Below are 17,826 nucleotides of genomic sequence, written 5' to 3'. Positions count from 1 at the left end.
GATTTGGCTGTGGCCTGTTTTCTATCACTAGGAGAGAACCCATTCCTGTATTTAATATACAGTCTTTCCTCATGGAAAACATATTTCTGCTTCACGGTGCCCTTTGTGTGGATTGATGCCCTATGTTATTTTCTTCTTTTTTTCAGTAACTCAGCTTTCAAAATCAGCTACTGCCTTATCTCAATAACCACTTACTTTATTAGCAAATTTATCAAAGTTTTGAACAGCTCTCAAGTGACAAAGTTTTACTGACACTATATCAAGTCATAAGAAGCCAAGCTAAAATATATAGTCAATAGAAGAATGTCTAAATGATCTGAATCTTTACATGTTATACTGTATCTGATTCTGTTTCAGGAAAAAAATGTAATTGTGTTTCTCTACATACAAAATAGGTTTTGCCATTTGGGTTTATTTTCTTTTTATTGTTTTTCTGAAAATGTAGTATTTTCAAAACCTGTGACCCCCCCCAGAAAATAGTTTTAAACTCTGGCTTATAGAAAGAAACCAGATAAATCTGCAGTGGAAAGGAAATTACACATTGTGATGATATACTTAATATTTGCAGTATGGGATTGAAGTTATCGTCATCATCGATCATTATTACTGTCATTAAATGTACTTGCTGTGAAACCCAAAGGTATGCTAAGCGCTATAACAAAGAGAGTTTAAACAAAACACCCTGGCTTACACCATGGAAATACATTATCAACCTAGATACACCTAAGATGCATTACCACAAAATGTTATGCCTATACATGTAAAGACAGTGAAGAATTTACATCATAGATAAATGCATTAGAAGTAGAAGACATGGGGCCGGGCGCGGTGGCTCAAGCCTGTAATCCCAGCACTTTGGGAGGCCGAGGCGGGTGGATCATGAGGTCAAGAGATCAAGACCATCCTGGTCAACATGGTGAAACTCCATCTCTACTAAAAATACAAAAACTTAGCTGGGCATGGTGGTGCGTGCCTGTAATCCCAGCAACTCAGGAGGCTGATGCAGGAGAATTGCCTGAACCCAGGAGGCGGAGGTTGCAGGCCAAGATCGCTTGCACTCCAGCCTGGGTAACAAGAGCAAAACCCCGTCTCAAAAAAAAAAAAGTAGAAGACATGGATACATATACTTCCGAGAAAAGGTACCATGAAATTTTCCTACGGCTGAATGATAGTAGATTTTCAGCTGTTGACTGATACTGAAAATATAAACTATTTAAGTTCATAATGTAGTCTAAAAGTAAACATTTTTATTGTATGAATTCTCACTTCTCCTTAAATGAGTAGATAGCATGATGATTAATCATTGAATAGGAGATGTGAACACACCCTTCTGTTATGAATCTAACTGTCTACTTTGTATTTCCACAGTGTCTAAGTGGGAATTAAGTGGTTAAAACCAAGCACTGCAGTTAAAATGCCCAACATTCCCTTTTTAAATTATTTCCAGGTTTAATCATGATTTGTGTTTTGAGCAAGTCACTTAAAGTTCAATAACTGAGTTTCTCAGGCTGCAAGTTGGGGTTTTTAATTATGACTTCTTTTTATACTGAGGATGTGAAAAAAAGAGATATTAAATGACCAACAGTACATTAAGCCCAAACCTACCCTTTCTGCCCACTCTGACATAGGGAGTGATGTGCAAAGTTCTGGGAGCTCTAAAATCACAGGCTGAAGAAGGCAAAGCAGTATTTATTACATTCCCATGAATTAGCACAGGTATGAATGCCCTGGAAAGGAATCAACAGGAGGCTGGAAAGAAATGTAATAAACTTAATTTCTTTTTTCAGTCAATTTGGGGTAAGGTGCTCTTATGTATGTAACTTGGAAAGTAATTAAGCAGGGTAGTTCCAATACAAAAAGCTTGTGTTGGAAAATGTGAGTGGAGATAATTCAGTACTTTATTATGTAATCCCTGTGATGGTGTGAGAAGAGTTTTGGAATCTCCGGGGACTAAGAGCCTGATCTAACCTTATTTTGTCATTTTTTTCTTCAATTTCCTGCTCTGAACACTGCAGTGTGGTAAGATGGTGGCACTAAGCTACTGTCACCAGCTTTGCCCTGACATCCTTTTGGAATTCACTTGAAATGTTTAGAGCTCTTAGCTGCTAACAAAACCCTCTATCTACACCGATGTTGATCCCAATGCAAACCTCACCAACAAAGTGAGGATGAGTAGCCTAGAAAGCTGTTTGTGATAGCTTTTTTGAAGGATAATGACTCTGCTTTCCTTTAGCAAAATTTCTGAAATGTTGGCTGTTCCAGCATTTCCAAATTTCAAAGAAAAAAATAATAACAACATGTAATTGTAACATGGGAATACCGCGAGAACAGCAGTTTGGCAGGAAAAGAAGGTATTTCAAAATAAGGTCCCAGAGAAAGAAGTTCTGGCAGATGCACACTTTTGGATCATATTATCCAAACCGTTGAATTTTGGAAGATTTGGGGGTTTTCCTTTGTGGTTCCCATACCCTAAATGGGAGTAGATGTTCATTTTCCATCCATTAGTGTTGTTTCCCCCTCCTGTTACTAAAGTGAGAACATAAAAATGCAAAGGACACCCATTACAATAAGCGTCCATAGCTCTAGAGGTGATTTTTAACACAATAATAGCTGTGTCAGGTATAAAACTTGTATTGGGCTAATGCCTATTCTAATATGTAATACTATTAACTGAAGATCATCTTGGAAAGCCCACTATCCTAACATCTTAGAAAGCCCGGGATTCTAACTCCTCTCTAGCTAGAGCAGTTTTAGCACCAATTAAGTCTCTCAACTGGTTAAGAATGGTACTTAAAGCTAATGCCTTTGGCCTGTGTGTTGAGATTTAAATTGCCTATTGTTATTGAAAATTCTTAGTCTTTGAAAAACATTCTATTTGTTCAGGCTTGAAAGAAAAGATCTCACTTCAATGGAAAAAAAAAAAACCAGAGGAAAACATAAAGGAAATATAAGTAAATTCTAGAATACCTGGAAAGCTAGTACATTTCAGGTTAAGGTTAACTGGAGGTAAAAATATGTAGGATTAAGAGTGATTGATTGCTTTTGTCTCTTATGCAAATCAGATTAAATATTTTAGAGTTGAAACCCATATCTCTTTTGGCTCTTTTTATTTTCAAATAAAAAGTTTAAATGGGAATGGAAACAAACTACTCGTTGGCTTAACATAAATCTTTAAACTGCAGGAAGGTTCACCCTCAAAAGTACTTGAATCTCTGAGGGAAAAGAAAAGGCTGAATTCTATTTTTCATAAATGATGGATTATTGTACCACACTGTATTTTCCAGTAAAGTGTCCTTTTATTTGCACTGTGTGATTACAAGTTTCTAAAAGTATGTGTGGGGTCACTTGGGTGCTGTGGGAAAATGGAAGGAACAGTGTTCTGTTAAAATCGGTAGTGAAATCAGAAGCAAACTATGTCCTGATTATCACAGGCATGTGTTTAAATTTTGCTTTCCTTAATTGGTTATGTTGTATTTACTTAAAATGAATAATTTGGCAAGTTTTTCTCCCTTGACAACAGAAAAGCGTAAACTGTTTTATAAGTTTGGCTGTTAAAATCAGATTTGTAAACCACAATATTCAAAGACTTTTACTGCTGTTTACAGGGTCCCAGTGATGGACCTTGCTTTATATCCATGCACTTCTTAACATTTTTATTTTGTATTTATAGTGCTTTCAAGTTATTTGGTTAATAAAAAGTATGCTGTATATTATAGTCATCTATTGACTTCAACTTCAGCATAAGTCTTCTTAGAACAAAATGAGTGGAATGAATGATGGTACAGGCCTTGTAATTTAACTTGTCATCTGAGGACGATTATTTATGGCATCAGGAAATAGAAGTTGATGTTCTAGTCTGTCTCCAGGAAAGTAATCATTAGAGGCAACTTTGGAGAGTTTGGCTACGTTGAAAACTGTGTAATCATATCCAAGACTCTGCTGGTTTCTCAGTATGTATGAGAAGGAAACAAGATAAAGCATTTAAAAACATATTTTCATTTTCTTTGAAAAAGCAATGCACCTTACACACATTTTTCACATGTGGAGCCAGATGGTGGTATTGAAGACAATATAATGTACATATATGTCTCTCTAATTAAGAATACTATCACAAGAATACCTAGGGGAGTTCCAAAAAGATATAACTCACACCATAATTATTTTCATAATCTAGCATTTATACGTTGTGTGTATATATTTTAATTTGCAAAGTACTTTCTAATGGCATCATTTTTACTAGTTCCAAATGGAAGAAAAAGAAATACCTTGTTTGGCCCTGCATTTCTTGGCATACTGTCATGGGAAATGGCAAGGTTTTTGAGGTGAGACCAGAAATAGAAAATATTGCTTTTGTAACTTGTGAAAACTTAGATTGATTATTCTGTTTCATTTCAAAGATGGACTCAAAACCAAAATTGCCCTAAGGCAGAGTTATTCTGAAGGATGTCAAGTGTTTCTTTAGCCTCCAACACTAGAACCCGGACCCATGGGACTTTCACTACAGCTGTCAGTTGAAGCAGATCATAGATGACTGGTGGTCACTGTAATGACGGGACCTAGAAGAAAAGTTGATAGGATAACACATAAACACACTTTATTAAGATGCTCAGAATGACTATTCCAACTAGACCATTTTGAATTAGTTAATTGCTGATACTCATGCTTCATAATCTTGTAAAAGCAATTTTTGTTTGCTTGGATTTTAAGGGCACTTGTTTTTTCTCCAAAATGACCCAAGATAAATCCCTCTTCGGATCCTTTAGTCTCTAACATTTCCATTTGACTCCTAACTGTGCTGCGTTACAATTACACAGGCCAGCCAGGTGGGCATGGCAGCTCACACCTGTGATCCCAGCAGCTTGGGAGGCCATGACAGGAGGCTCACTTGAGGCTAGGAGTTCAAGACCAGCCTGGCCAATATAGTGAAACCCCACCTTTATTAAAATATGAAAAGTAAGCCAAGTGCAGTGGCTCACACCTATGATTTCAGCACTTTGGGAGACTTAGGCGGGGTGATCACTTGAGGTCAGGAGTTCAAGACCAACCTGGCCAACATGGGTGAAACCCTCTCTCTACTAAAAATATAAAAATTGGCTGGTCATGGTGGTACTTGCCTATAATCCTAGCTACTCAGGAGGCTGAGGCAGGAGAATTGCTTGAACCCAGGGGGCAGAGGTTGCAGTGAGCCAAGATCCCACCACTGTACTCTACCCTGGGCAACAGAGCAAGACTCCATCTCAAAAACAACAACAGCAACAAAATTAGCCAGGCATCATGGTGCATGCCTGTAATTCCAGCTACTCAGGAAATTGAGGTATAAGAATCACTTCAGACTGGGAGGTGGAGGTTGCATTGAATTGAAATTGCACCATTACAATCCAGCCTGGGTGACAGAGGGAAACTATTGTCTCAAAAATAAAAAAATAAAAAATAAAAATAAATAATTATGCAAGCCATATACATTTTATCCACAACAGTTAAACCCAGCACTGCCATGCATATTGTAGGTGGTCAATGTATATTTATTTTTTATTATCTTCTAGCACTGTCCAAATGAAACATATATGTAATGTAAATCTTCTAGTAGTGACATTTTAGAAAATAAAAAGAAAAAATTTAAATAATGTATTAATAAGATATTTTATTTAGCTGAAAACACCCAAGACATTATTATTTCAATATATGGCTCAAGCTGCATTTCAAGTGTTCCATAGCCCCAAATAACTAGTGGCTACTACATTGGATTGAACAGGTCTAAAGCAGTGCTTTTCAAACTATTGAGATACACAGAGAAAATCATAATACTTGTATAACACACTGGTGGAAACTGCTCACAGCTGAAGAATACATAGTACAACTGCCCCAAGGACTCAGGCTGTCTTGGTCCTGCCTAAATTACCCTTAGAGCTGAGGGCATCCAGTAACTCTCACACCTATAGAACCCATTGTTAAAAATTTAATTTAAATTTTTTTAAATTTTACTTTAAGTTCTGAGATACATGTGCAGAGTGTACAGGTTTGTTACATAGGTATATGTGTGCCATGGTGGTTTGAAGCATCTATCAACCTGTCATCTAGGTTTTAAGCCCCTCATGCATTAGGTATTTGTCCTAATGCTCTCCCTCCCCATGCCCCCCACACCCCAAAAGGCCCCAGTGTGGGTTGTTCCCCTCCCTGTGTCCATTCTTAAAAGCCCAATAGCTGAGAAACTATCCACCTTTCTCACATGATAGTCATTGTACTTTTTGTTGTCATTGTACTTTTATTACCAATTCATTTAAAAAATAGATAGCTCATGATGGATACATAGATGATAGATATGTATGAGATTTTATATTATACACACACACACACACACACACACAAATTATACTTTAAGTTCTGGGGTACATGTGCAGAACATGCATTTGCTGCATCCAACCCCGTCATCTACATTAGGTATTTCTCCTAATGCTAGCCTTCCCCAATCTCCCCACCCTCTACTATCCCTCCCCTAGCCTCCACCCACTGACAGGCCCTGGTGTGTGATGTTCCCTTCCCTGTGTCCATGTGTTCTCATTGTTCATCTCTGACTTATGAGTGAGAACATGCGGCATTTGGTTTTCTGTTCTTATGTCAGAAGAAAAAGAAGACACCTTGAATGTGTTTAAGACTATGCTTCATGAAAACCCAGACTTTATGCATTATATTCATCCCTGAATTCACAGCCTTTAGCATGAAGCCTGATTAGTAGACATTCAGTGAATATGTTTTCTGGAAAGAATTTTACTTGCACCTGACTTTGAAGATAAATCTGAGACTAGGAAGCTGAGGAGAGGGGCCTAATGAAGACATGGAGAAAGTTTGAGGCAAATTATGTTTCTGAATTTTACCTAGAACTAGTAGTAATTATAAATCAATAAGGAGAGTAAGAAATTCTGCTTCCGAAAAATAAATCACTTTGGGTTAATATAAAAAAGAAGATTGGCAAAATTATTCAAACAAGCAGGATCTTCAGAAATGCCTGCATTAGCTAGAGATACTATATAACCAAATTTAATTGAAATTAACAGTGCTAAAGAGTTGTCTCCTGTAGTTTAGAATGAATTTTTCTTTACTCTGGCTATAATTTTGTGTATAAATACAAATAGGTGGAATTATCCATGTAAAGGTTATCATGCTAAATATAAGGAAATGAAAGTGAAAACAAATTGTGAATATATGGAGCCAATCTCATTCTTATTGTACATTCGTGTTGCAACAGGACTAATACTTTCATGTGAGAAAATTTTACTCTTATGCCTTGTTCTAGACAGAAGAGCCTGAGCTATTAATTCAGGTAGTTGTTTCATAACTACTTTTTTCTATTCAGATTTGCATAAAGTAATAATCAAAAAGAAGAAATTTACTGAAAGCCTCTGATATTTTTTTTTAAATCCTCAGTGTTCAGGCTGCATCATAGTGCTTCTGATACAAGCGACAAAAATCGAGTTAAAAGCAGATTAAAGAAGTTTATTACTCGAAGACCTTCCCTGAAAACTCTGCAAGAAAAAGGACTTATTAAAGGTACAGGTCATTTTATACTTGTACTGTAACTGTGATAAATGAATGCACCTCTTTGTTCACAGCTAATCAGCTCTAAAGGAATATTAGAATATTTTATTCTTCTTAGGTTGCTTATTAAATTTTCTACTCTATAACAGAGAAGAAAAATAATTGTCCAGGAAAGAGATCCTGAGAAAATAAAGGAGGTATCATGGGACCACTGAACAATATACTGAATTTTGCCCTGAGAGGATCTGTGTTCTGCACAGGGAACAGAGAAAGAATATCCTAGTGGCCTGTTAGAATGATCCCATGTCCTCCTGTGCCTGGGTGGTTCCAGTTCACACCTGGGACTTAGTCAGTATGAACCGGCACATTTACTAACCCAGCCCTTTTCCCTATTAGAAATTTCCTGATTTGGATAAAAGGTTATCTGATCACCCTAGTCATAGTCTGAAGTAAGGCTAGGAAGAAAGTCTAAGACAAACAGATGTAATGAAAATGTACGGAAATTGAGAACTGGCAATCTAAAAACTTAATCCAAACTGATATAACTAGGTAATTTTACAGATTAGATGATTGTAAGAATAGATGCTTGCCACCAGAATAGAAAATCATGGTCTCTGGCATTAGACTAATTGGATTACCAGTCACTCATTTTGATATTGATCAAGTTATGATCTTCTCTGAGCCTCAGTTTTTTCATCTGTTAAATGGGGATACTTATATTAATCGCTGAGAGGAACAAATGACATAACCTATGGAAAGCATTCAACAGAGTTTCTGGAACAAAAGTAAGTATTCTATGAATGCCCTCTGCTTATTAACATGGTTGTTATTCATTATTGTTGGTATCACTGTTAGTGTGTCAGATAGATAAAAGGATGGATGGATACGCAGAACCAGTGATTAGTACATTTCTATAACTGGAAATTACCTTATAGAATATATAGGCTATGAAAACAAGAAAACATACGCATGAAATTCATTATTCTATTTTTCAAATTTCTAGCTTATGGGTACCTTTTGAAAATTAAATATAAGAATTTGAAAATGGGTGAAAAGAAACTCCTAACCCTGAGAAAAAAGCTGAAATGCTAATCTTTATAGAAATCGAAAGGTGATTTAATAAGTGATCATTTCTCAGGAAAAGGGCAAAGCAGATCCTAATTTTTTCAGCATTACTTAAAATGACAAGAGTTTAAATAATTTATAACAACTATTCGATCTATCACTTTCAGTCTCCTTTGAAACAGATGAGCAGATCAGAAAAATTAGCTGGCATTCTCAACCAATTGTAGAAGGTGAAATTGAATGAAGCAAAAGCATACACATTGCTAATAGAATAGAAAATTCTTAGGACATGAGCATTTAGAGGTAAAACTGGGACCCTGGTTTAAATCAGACTTGCCTCAGACTTTTACTTGCTGATGAATAGTACTCTTCTTAGTTGTAGACAGTAATTGACCCTCTATAGATTTAACTTCACTTAAGAGTATTACGAGTACCCTCAATTCTACTTCACGATTCATCCTATGGATGATCATTTTCTTAGAAAAGATTCAGTTGCAGGTTAACTGTCATCTTGAAAAATATAAAACTAGCTAAGCAGCCAATAATCCCAATTTTACATAATATCCAAATTTTTCATGACTGTGGCAAAATAAAAGAGGTTATACTTCAGTGGCAGGGTCTGGCTTCATGTGAAATGCTGAAGAATTAATTACCACAGTGCTCTAGAATTGGTCTCAGAAAGCATTAGGGAAGGTGGATGGCTAATGCAGTTTTCATACTGAAGAACTGGAACCGCTAAACACACTCTGATTCATGCATTTCTTATCTTAGAGCTCCATTAAATTTTCACCATAACTGACCAATGAGTCAGTATTCATTAGTAGGGCTATGGAAAATCTATGTAAAATTCTGATTTGATAAGCTTCCATTGTTGTCTTCAGTGGAATTTATTTTTTTAAGTACAGATCGAGTTATGCAAATATAGTCACTTCTTGGGCTTGTTTCAGGTTTAACTATGAACTTTTTTTTAAGGCTTTTACTAAATTGTTTTTTTTTTTTTTTTTTTTTTCCATCTCAGTAAAAGGCATAAACCCATTTTAAAAAATACCTGGCTAGTCACCCTTAGTAATTTAATCCATTTTTTTCCCTTGCACTTAAGGCAAAGACTTAGAAAAACAATCAAATAAGTATTTTTAATCAGTTAAGAAAAATTACATAAAATAAAGTAATGATTAATGGTTAAATGGTTAATATTTCCAAGCAAAATTACATAACTCTTTCAAAGAGGAAATATTTAGAAAGAGGAATAATGGCTTCAGAATTGTTCTGCAGCTCATTTGGACTGAGAATCTGTATTATACTTTATACACTGTCTAATCTTCCAGATTTACCCAAAATATCTCCATTACCAAGGTTCAGGAAAGCTGTGCTTGGTAGCTTGGGTCTTACAATTGTGCTTCCTGAGACCTGGGAGGGATTCTGCAAGGCCATGTCAGTTTTCAAAGTGTTTACTCTTTCATATAATTTGCCAATAGGTTGAGGAGATTTGGCTTTGAATTCAAGCATCCTGTATTGAGCATTACAATAGGGGCAGGAAAGGTTAATATTTTATGGACCCTATAATGCCCATCAGAGTCATGTACACAAAGCACTTAATGTGAAGTACCCCAATGTCACACAATCTAAACTCAATCACAAACCCCTTCTTCAAAACCTGTTTTTTGGACTCAAAGAGACGTGACCAATATGTGGTTTCATTAGCTAGAACCTAGACTTGGAAACAGTCACTTAATGGTGCTGTATTTTCTAAAAGAAAAACTTTTTTTAGACAGAGTTTCACTCTGTCACCCAGGCTGGAGTGCAGTGGCATGATCTTGGCTCACTACAGCCTCTCCTTCCTGGGTTCTAGTGATTCTTATGCTTCAGCTCCTGAGTAGCTGATATTTCAGGCATGCACCACCATGTCCTGCTAATTTTTTTTTTTTTAAGAGATGGGGTTTCGCCATGTTGGCCAGGCTGGTCTCGAACTCCTAGCCTCAAATGATCTGTCTGCCTCAGCATCTCAAAGGGCTGGAATTAGAGGCATGACCCACCACACCCAGCCCTGTATTTTCTAATGTCTTTAATATGACTAAAGAGAAGGACACATTATGATGTTAAAAAAAGTGAGTCAGAAGAAAATTCTGAATGACAGATTGCTCAATGAAAAGAAATCTTAATAGCACAGGTGGCTTTAGCAAACATTGTGCCGTTGCAAGGGTAGCTTTGGAAGAGTTCTCCAAGTGCACTCAAGTTTGCCAAGGAATGGTGAGCCCTTTTTAAATATATGAGTTTATTACCATTGAGCATCACATTGGGAACAAAACTTGAATCAATTTAATATATAGATTATAGGCAAAAGGGTCCATTTTAGGGTGGTAGGTATGTTTGTAAATATCCTCAACTGCTTCTGGAACTGGAGTAACAGATCTTTAGTTTTAGCCCAACAGCCTTATGTCATCTTTCAAATAACAGAATGGACAGCCGAGATTAGGTAATACATTTTTTTTAGAGAAGATAAAAGTTGTTTGGCTTTTTAGGAGCAATTAGTATGTCATTATGTCAAAATCATAGCATCAGAGAGGATTCTGTGTTTAGAATCCTTTTCTAGTAAGGACAAAACCATACTGGATGGCATTAACAGAAACTGAAATTAGTATCATTCTACTTATTTTTGAATCAGTGTATTATAAAATCTGCTTGAAGATTAACTAGCACACCTCAGGGATTTATGATAAGGAGAAGTGCTTTTCAGCCTGATCTTAGTTTTGCTCCCTAAGGGGTACTACTTTGAATAGTTTCTATTTATAATTCTGGCGATTGGATTCATACCTACATCCTCATTATTTAGGGTGAAAGTTGGTTTGTTTTTTGTCAATGTCCTTCTTATCTTCAATATTGTAATGTCTTCCCTTGTCTTAGACAGTACTTTAGGTTTCTGCTACAATTGGCATGAATTTTACTCAACTACACCACGCCTCATCTTCTTCTCTTCTTGTGTTTTTGTTCATTTGTTTGGAGATGGAGTCTCGCTTTATCACCCAGGCTGGAGTTAGTGGTGTGATCTCAGTTCACTGCAACCCCTGCCTCCCAGGTTCAAACAATTCTCCTGCTTCAGCTTCCTGATTAGCTGGGACTACAGGCGCACACCACAGCACACACCACTACTCCTGGCTAATTTTTTGTGTTTTGGTAGATATGGCATTTCACCATGTTGCAGAGGCTGGTCTTGAACTCTTGAGATCAGTCAATCCATCCACCTCAGCCTCCCAAAGTGCTAGGATTATAGGCCTGAGCCACCATACCTGGCCCTACTTGGTTCTTCTTACCAGATACTTATGGTCAAATACAGCTCATCCCACAGTCTCCATTAGCTTTCTCCACACCATGCCTACATTTCTACTTACGTTTTGTTAACCCTAGAAAATGTAGCCATAATAAGCCTAAGATGAAGAATTTAATGCCACCTTCTTCTCTCATCTCCTCTGCCTCTTCTATTTTACTTCTACATCATACAAATTTCTTTTATTTTACTTGTTTTTATAATTATGGCTTCTTTATAGGTAAATTTTAAAACTTAAAAAAAAAAATGGCTGAGCACAGGTGGCTTATGTCTGTAGTCCAAACATTTTGGGAGGACAAAGGAGGAGGATTGCCTGAGGTCAGTGTTCGAGATGAGCCTGGGCAAGATAAAGAGACCCTGTTCCTCCACAAAAAGTGAAAAAATTTAGCCAGGTGCAGTGACATATGTCTGCAATCCCAGCTACATGGGAGACTGAGGCAGGAGGATTGCTTAAGCCCAAGAGGTCAAGGTTACAGTGAGCTATGATCACATCACTGCACTTCAGCCTGGGTGACAGAGTGAGACTCCCTCTCTTAAAAATCAATCAAATAATCAGTCAATCAACATTCATACTATTATGCTTACATAAGGTTTACTGTAGCACCACATAGACTTCCCTGTTCTTATAACATTATAACTCCTGTGACTCTCAAAGGGTAAGGCCCATGATTATTGTGAAAAATGTCTCCTATCTTTTACATTTGAGGGTTATATTATCAATTTTATGCTGTTTCACATTACCTCCATGGGTTTTTCATATTTTTGACTAAGTGGTGAAACAAATAAACAATAATCAGTTTTATTTCAGTCATGTAAATATTAGCAAACTTTGGCCAAGTTATATGCCAGTTTGGATTAACATATCAATGAGGGTACATGCTGTGAATTATGGGCCACTCCAGTTATACTGTTGTTTCTTTCAAACCTTATGCTCTATCATTTTCTTATAATCATGCTATCTTTTAGTTTGATTCATTTTTCCATTTTGAATTTCCTGCACAGATTTCTTCCCCTACCCAGAGTGCTCCTTGTTTCTTGCTTTTTGAGCCTTTATGTCATCATGTGCTTTTATTCCCTCAAACTGTATATTCTAGTCTACCACTCCTTGCTTTTTTTCCCTTGAATATCTTCTCTAAAGTCCTTTCAGCCTCTTTCTCTAGTTTGCATTGGTTGCTCTCCAGCTGATTACCCTGTGATTTCCTTTCACTGTTCTTCTCAGTTGGATCCACTGTCTTCTGGATCCCATGCCTTTTCTTTATTTCTCTAATCCCTTCTATTACTCTGTCACAGTTTCCATGAACCCATTTGCAAAGCATGAGTCCTCAACTGTCTAAAAATACCTTTAGTAGGCCCACACAATTGATCAGTAGCTTAGCTGGGTATAAAATTCCCTGTCGAATACTGAGAGGCAGAGTCCCTTCTTAAAATTGTTTCACTCCTATCATTGTTACTTTGAATTTCTCTCTCTCAAAATCATTAGGGGTTTTTGGTCTTTGTTTTGAGAGTCTATAATCAAGATAATGTATATAGTTGACAGAATTTTTAAATTTTATTCTGCTTTGCACTTAATTTTAAGATTATGATTCATTTTTAACACTGGACATTTTTTTTCTTTTTTTTTTTATTACATTGTTACATTCCTCCCACCTGTTTTCTCTGTTTCCTATCCCGAGATCTTTTCAATGTGACCATTAGATCATCCAGATTGATGGTTTATTCAGTGTTTATCTTTTCTCAAATTTTGAACACATTCTCAGTTTTGTTCCCCAATATTTACATTATTTAACTTTAGTAATCATGTTTTCAATTTTCTAGATTTGTTTCACATTCTTTCTTTTTTTGCACATCTCATTTCTCACATACCATGAAAACATAAAGTGTGTCGACCACTCTACCCCCATACAATAGTAAGGATGACACAGAGAACTCAATAAATATTAGCTAATTAAATATGAAGGAAAAGTAGATATCTTTTCAAACCTGAGGACATAAATTAGAATTTGTTGTTGGTTTTGGAGTTTTGATTTTGTTTTAAATTGTTCTCTTCTGGTCTTTAAATGATCAATTTCATCTATGGTCCTTTTCTTTCCTTTATTTGACTCATTCTACTTTTATCAAATTAGTGACTTTGCCCAAATATCTAATGGGCAATGGTTGTTCACTCTTATTAAAGAATGAGTATTCATAGGGACTGGCTAGAGCTCTGAATACATAAGTAGACCTGGTCAATGATATGGTTTTGCTTTAGGGTGATCTGTCAGTGCATCCCACACTTATCCCATACCTCAAATATCATATATTTTCACATGATGCAGGATGCTTTATATTCTCTTGATAAATTGACTCAATCTTACTGATGATGGTCAATTTTTCAACTCCATTTTATAACTAAGAAAAATGAGGAGGAAATATCTGATTACTTTACAGTACAGCAGTTTAGGAATATGACCAAGCCAGGCTTGAAGCTGGATTTTGTGATTTACCAGCTATTAACTTAATATCTGGTTATTGGCCTTCTTCTTTATGAAACTTACATAAAAAGTTCAAATGAAGTGATATATGGGAAAATGGTGCTCAGCTTATCCTGGCCACCCCAAAACTGTTTCCTCCCTTTCTTTTTCGATTCATCTTTTCTTCTTTACTTCATTTCATCTTGCCTTTCTTATTATCTTTCTTTCCTTTCTCCCTTTTCCTCTTCCTTATCTAGGTGCACAGAAGGAGTTATGACCAAGATGGCCTTGGGAAATCATTCTGTGAAGTATTTGTTTAAAGCTTGACAAATCATTCGAGGCAAGCATGTAGAGAAAACAGCAGTGATTCACTTACTTCAACAAATGTACATTGATAACTTGGGCTTGGCTTATATTTCTCTTTTTGGTAATTTTAATCATGCTCTTTATACATAAATGGGCATTAGCTCATTTTTCTTTGCTAACTACACTCACTTATATAGCGTCATGCAACTGCTGGAACATTTAAATAATTACCCAAACAGACATAACTAATTGCTTAAGGTGTCTGCCATAAAAAAAGTCTTTGAAAAATTATAGTTCTTTTTAAAATATGTCAATTATATTGAGATATAAAAAAGATTTGCCATTCAAATTGCAAATACAAGCTATCAGCCCTAGATTTAACAGTCATGTTTATGAATGCAAAATCATTGAGTTAAGAGAATAGTATTTTTAAATAATTTGTTAGAATTGATATATGACAGAGTAACGTAATTGTCACACTGTTGATTAGGGCAAAATATATATGAGCAACACTGTAATATAGCTTTGAGTAGAGACATGCTCGAACTTTGCCTCTTTATCAGTGTTAGTCTGAGAATAACTATATTTGAATTTATATACTAGGGCATGGGTCTATCATTGCTTGGGCCTGAAATACTCTCGCAACTTCCACAATATGCACTAATGTGCTTAAAAATATATTGTAAATCTTCTTTTTAAAAAAACTTCTTTATAGTTTAAAATTGAACTGTGATCTTTACGTGTGAGCTGTGTCATGATTTAGTATTAGCCAAAATTAATAGCCAACCTTAAGCTTCTTTATCTTGGCCTACAAGCTTCCTGGTTCCTTTGCATTTATACTTCCCAGGCAGTTTCTGTTATTTAAAGACTCTTGGGAGTAAATGTGTTGGTAATACAGTACCACATAGCTAGCTTTTGTTCAATAATGAGCTACAGGTCACCATGAGAGATAGAGAAATGTTGGGGAAAGGGTGCACCTGGGTAGTAGGTTAAGCCCATGTCTCCTAAAAGCCTGTTATGCACAGAGGAAACAATCCAGACCTTATGAGATATTAAAAGCAGAATAGCGTTGGAGAAAACTAGAGAAAATGAGGTCCAGAAATAGGAGCAAATTAGGTAAGGGCCGAAGAATGAGCCAGAGTGATAAATCAGTTTCCCTGTAGTTGAAGAATTTATTTTCTTATGGGGACAGATGTTTTTATACAGATGTTAGTATGATTGTAATATTTGAGATGGTGACTTACATACATTTGATTTTCTTTTTATCTACAAAGAAAATAGAAAAAAATTTTCTTTTATCTACAAAACGGTTTTACCAGTAAATGGTATGTAACTCACTATACTTTATGTGTCAGCAAACAACGATGCTAACAATTTTCCTTTTCTTCCTTTAAATTACATTTCTTTCATATTAAGTCAAGCCCTCAAGATGTTTCCCTTTTCTCAAGTAAAAGAAAATGCCAGATAATACCAGGCTTTAGCCATAAAACTGACCCAATGCCTAGTAATAGCTATGCTCAATGCTGGGAATATAAAATGAAAAAAAATTGATTTAAAACCAGCATACTGGCATTTTGTTTTTAGCCAGTGACCCCTAAACCCATACTAATTTTTGCCCTGGCAGCAGATTCTGGTTTTATTTATTCTGTGGACTATGTATCCTTAAAAGATTGCCCAGAATTCTGTCAAGCCCTATAGGGTTACATGAATCTGGTGCCAGTTTGAAATAATGTATTTGAGCCTTCCAGTTTGAGGACTGATGAGTTTCCATAAAATAGGAAGAAATAGATCATACACATCAATAAGGAAGCAGTAACAAGAGGAGGCAGGCTTTGTTTCATCATGTGACTCTATGCCATGTTTTAAGCATACCCTGTGCTCTAACTCAAATCGTATGTGTGTGTGTGTGTGTGTGTGTCTAAATTATAAAACAGATACAAAACCTCCCCTTACACACCCAACATTGTACCAAAGTCGATGTGCTCTCAGAAGCGTATCCTCAACTAGTTGAAGATGACCAAAAGTCAGGTTAAGGTGGTATTTCCTCCTGTGTCAGAAGTCTGTTGCTCTCTGGAGAGATGGCCCATGACTGTTTCAGTTCTCTAATCAAATCCTAAATCTTTCCTCTGTGAAACCACCTGATGAAAAGAAAAAGATGCAGGGCCCTTGTCAGTGTTCAAAAGAATCCCATTTCTAAAGGTTAGCATTTATTATTGATACCCTGCTGTTCTCCAGCAGGTGTTCTCGTACCACATAGTCCCCCCATGACTCCTAAAGCCAGCTTCACAAGCAGTGGAAGATTCTTCAGCTTAGTTCTTGTTAGCTTTTCAGGGCCTCCATAGACCTACGAACAGTATCCAAAGCCAGTGCCAGATGCTGCTTTCTCCTCTGTAATTTGTATAATTCTATTGCTCACACTAAGTACTAGATGGTGATTCCATTGTATGGGGAGGTGGATAATTGAGGGAGAAGAAAGCAGAAGTTCATCCAGACCTGGGGATTGATTATTTGAGCAAATGTATGAATGAATGCTGCTCATATAGTGAGACAATTTGAATTTTCCATCGTATTCAAGAAAGGAGGTCTCACTCCTTCCTCACTTATGATATTAATAAGATTTAAGAGTTCACATTGTGTGTATGTTGAGTGTATCTCTAAAGATAGTACATCAGAGCTCTCATGACTCAGATATCCTCATTAGGGACCCCATTCAGCAGATGTGTTAGACTGCTATGAGCAAAGGAAATATTTATATCCACAATTCATTTTGACATCCTAAGATTAAGAGAGTACTCTTTTATTTCCTTTAGCATCACTGACAGTTTGGCCTACAAATCTTTTTTCTCCAAATTCATGTCTGTTCTAAATCAACAACATTTTATATATTTTCAAGATTCAAAAAATAAAGCAAAGAACTTGCATTATTTTATTTCAGGGGCCCAAATTTAGTTCAATATGAAAAGCATCTTCCTTTGGACTTGTTAACCCACCTGACTAGTGACAATGAAAATAAAACTGAGTCATCAGGAAAAATAACTCTATGTTGTAAACCTGCTCTTCCCGCATTTTCTGTTCTTTGTGGGAAAGAGGCAAGAGGCCATATAAGAATTTGGATAGTCAAAATTGGTAGTCTGTCAGTACTAGTCAAAT

The 17,826-nt window shown here is 36.2% G+C and overlaps 1 protein-coding gene across 2 annotated transcripts in view; it reads left to right on the top strand.

Moving 5' to 3' along the window:
- The window catches only part of ARHGAP15 (Rho GTPase activating protein 15), a 660,617-nt gene that overhangs the window by 354,892 nt on the left and 287,899 nt on the right, over nt 1-17,826 (top strand). For both annotated transcript variants that reach the window (XM_002749466.5, XM_054257664.2), the window contains exon 9: nt 7,423-7,545. In XM_002749466.5, the coding sequence (XP_002749512.2) occupies nt 7,423-7,545 (123 nt within the window). The remainder of the gene's footprint in view (nt 1-7,422; nt 7,546-17,826) is intronic.

This window comes from Callithrix jacchus, chromosome 6 (assembly GCF_049354715.1).
Source record: "Callithrix jacchus isolate 240 chromosome 6, calJac240_pri, whole genome shotgun sequence".
Taxonomy (NCBI): Eukaryota; Metazoa; Chordata; class Mammalia; order Primates; family Cebidae; genus Callithrix; species Callithrix jacchus.
This window is presented reverse-complemented; position numbering and strand designations above follow the sequence as displayed.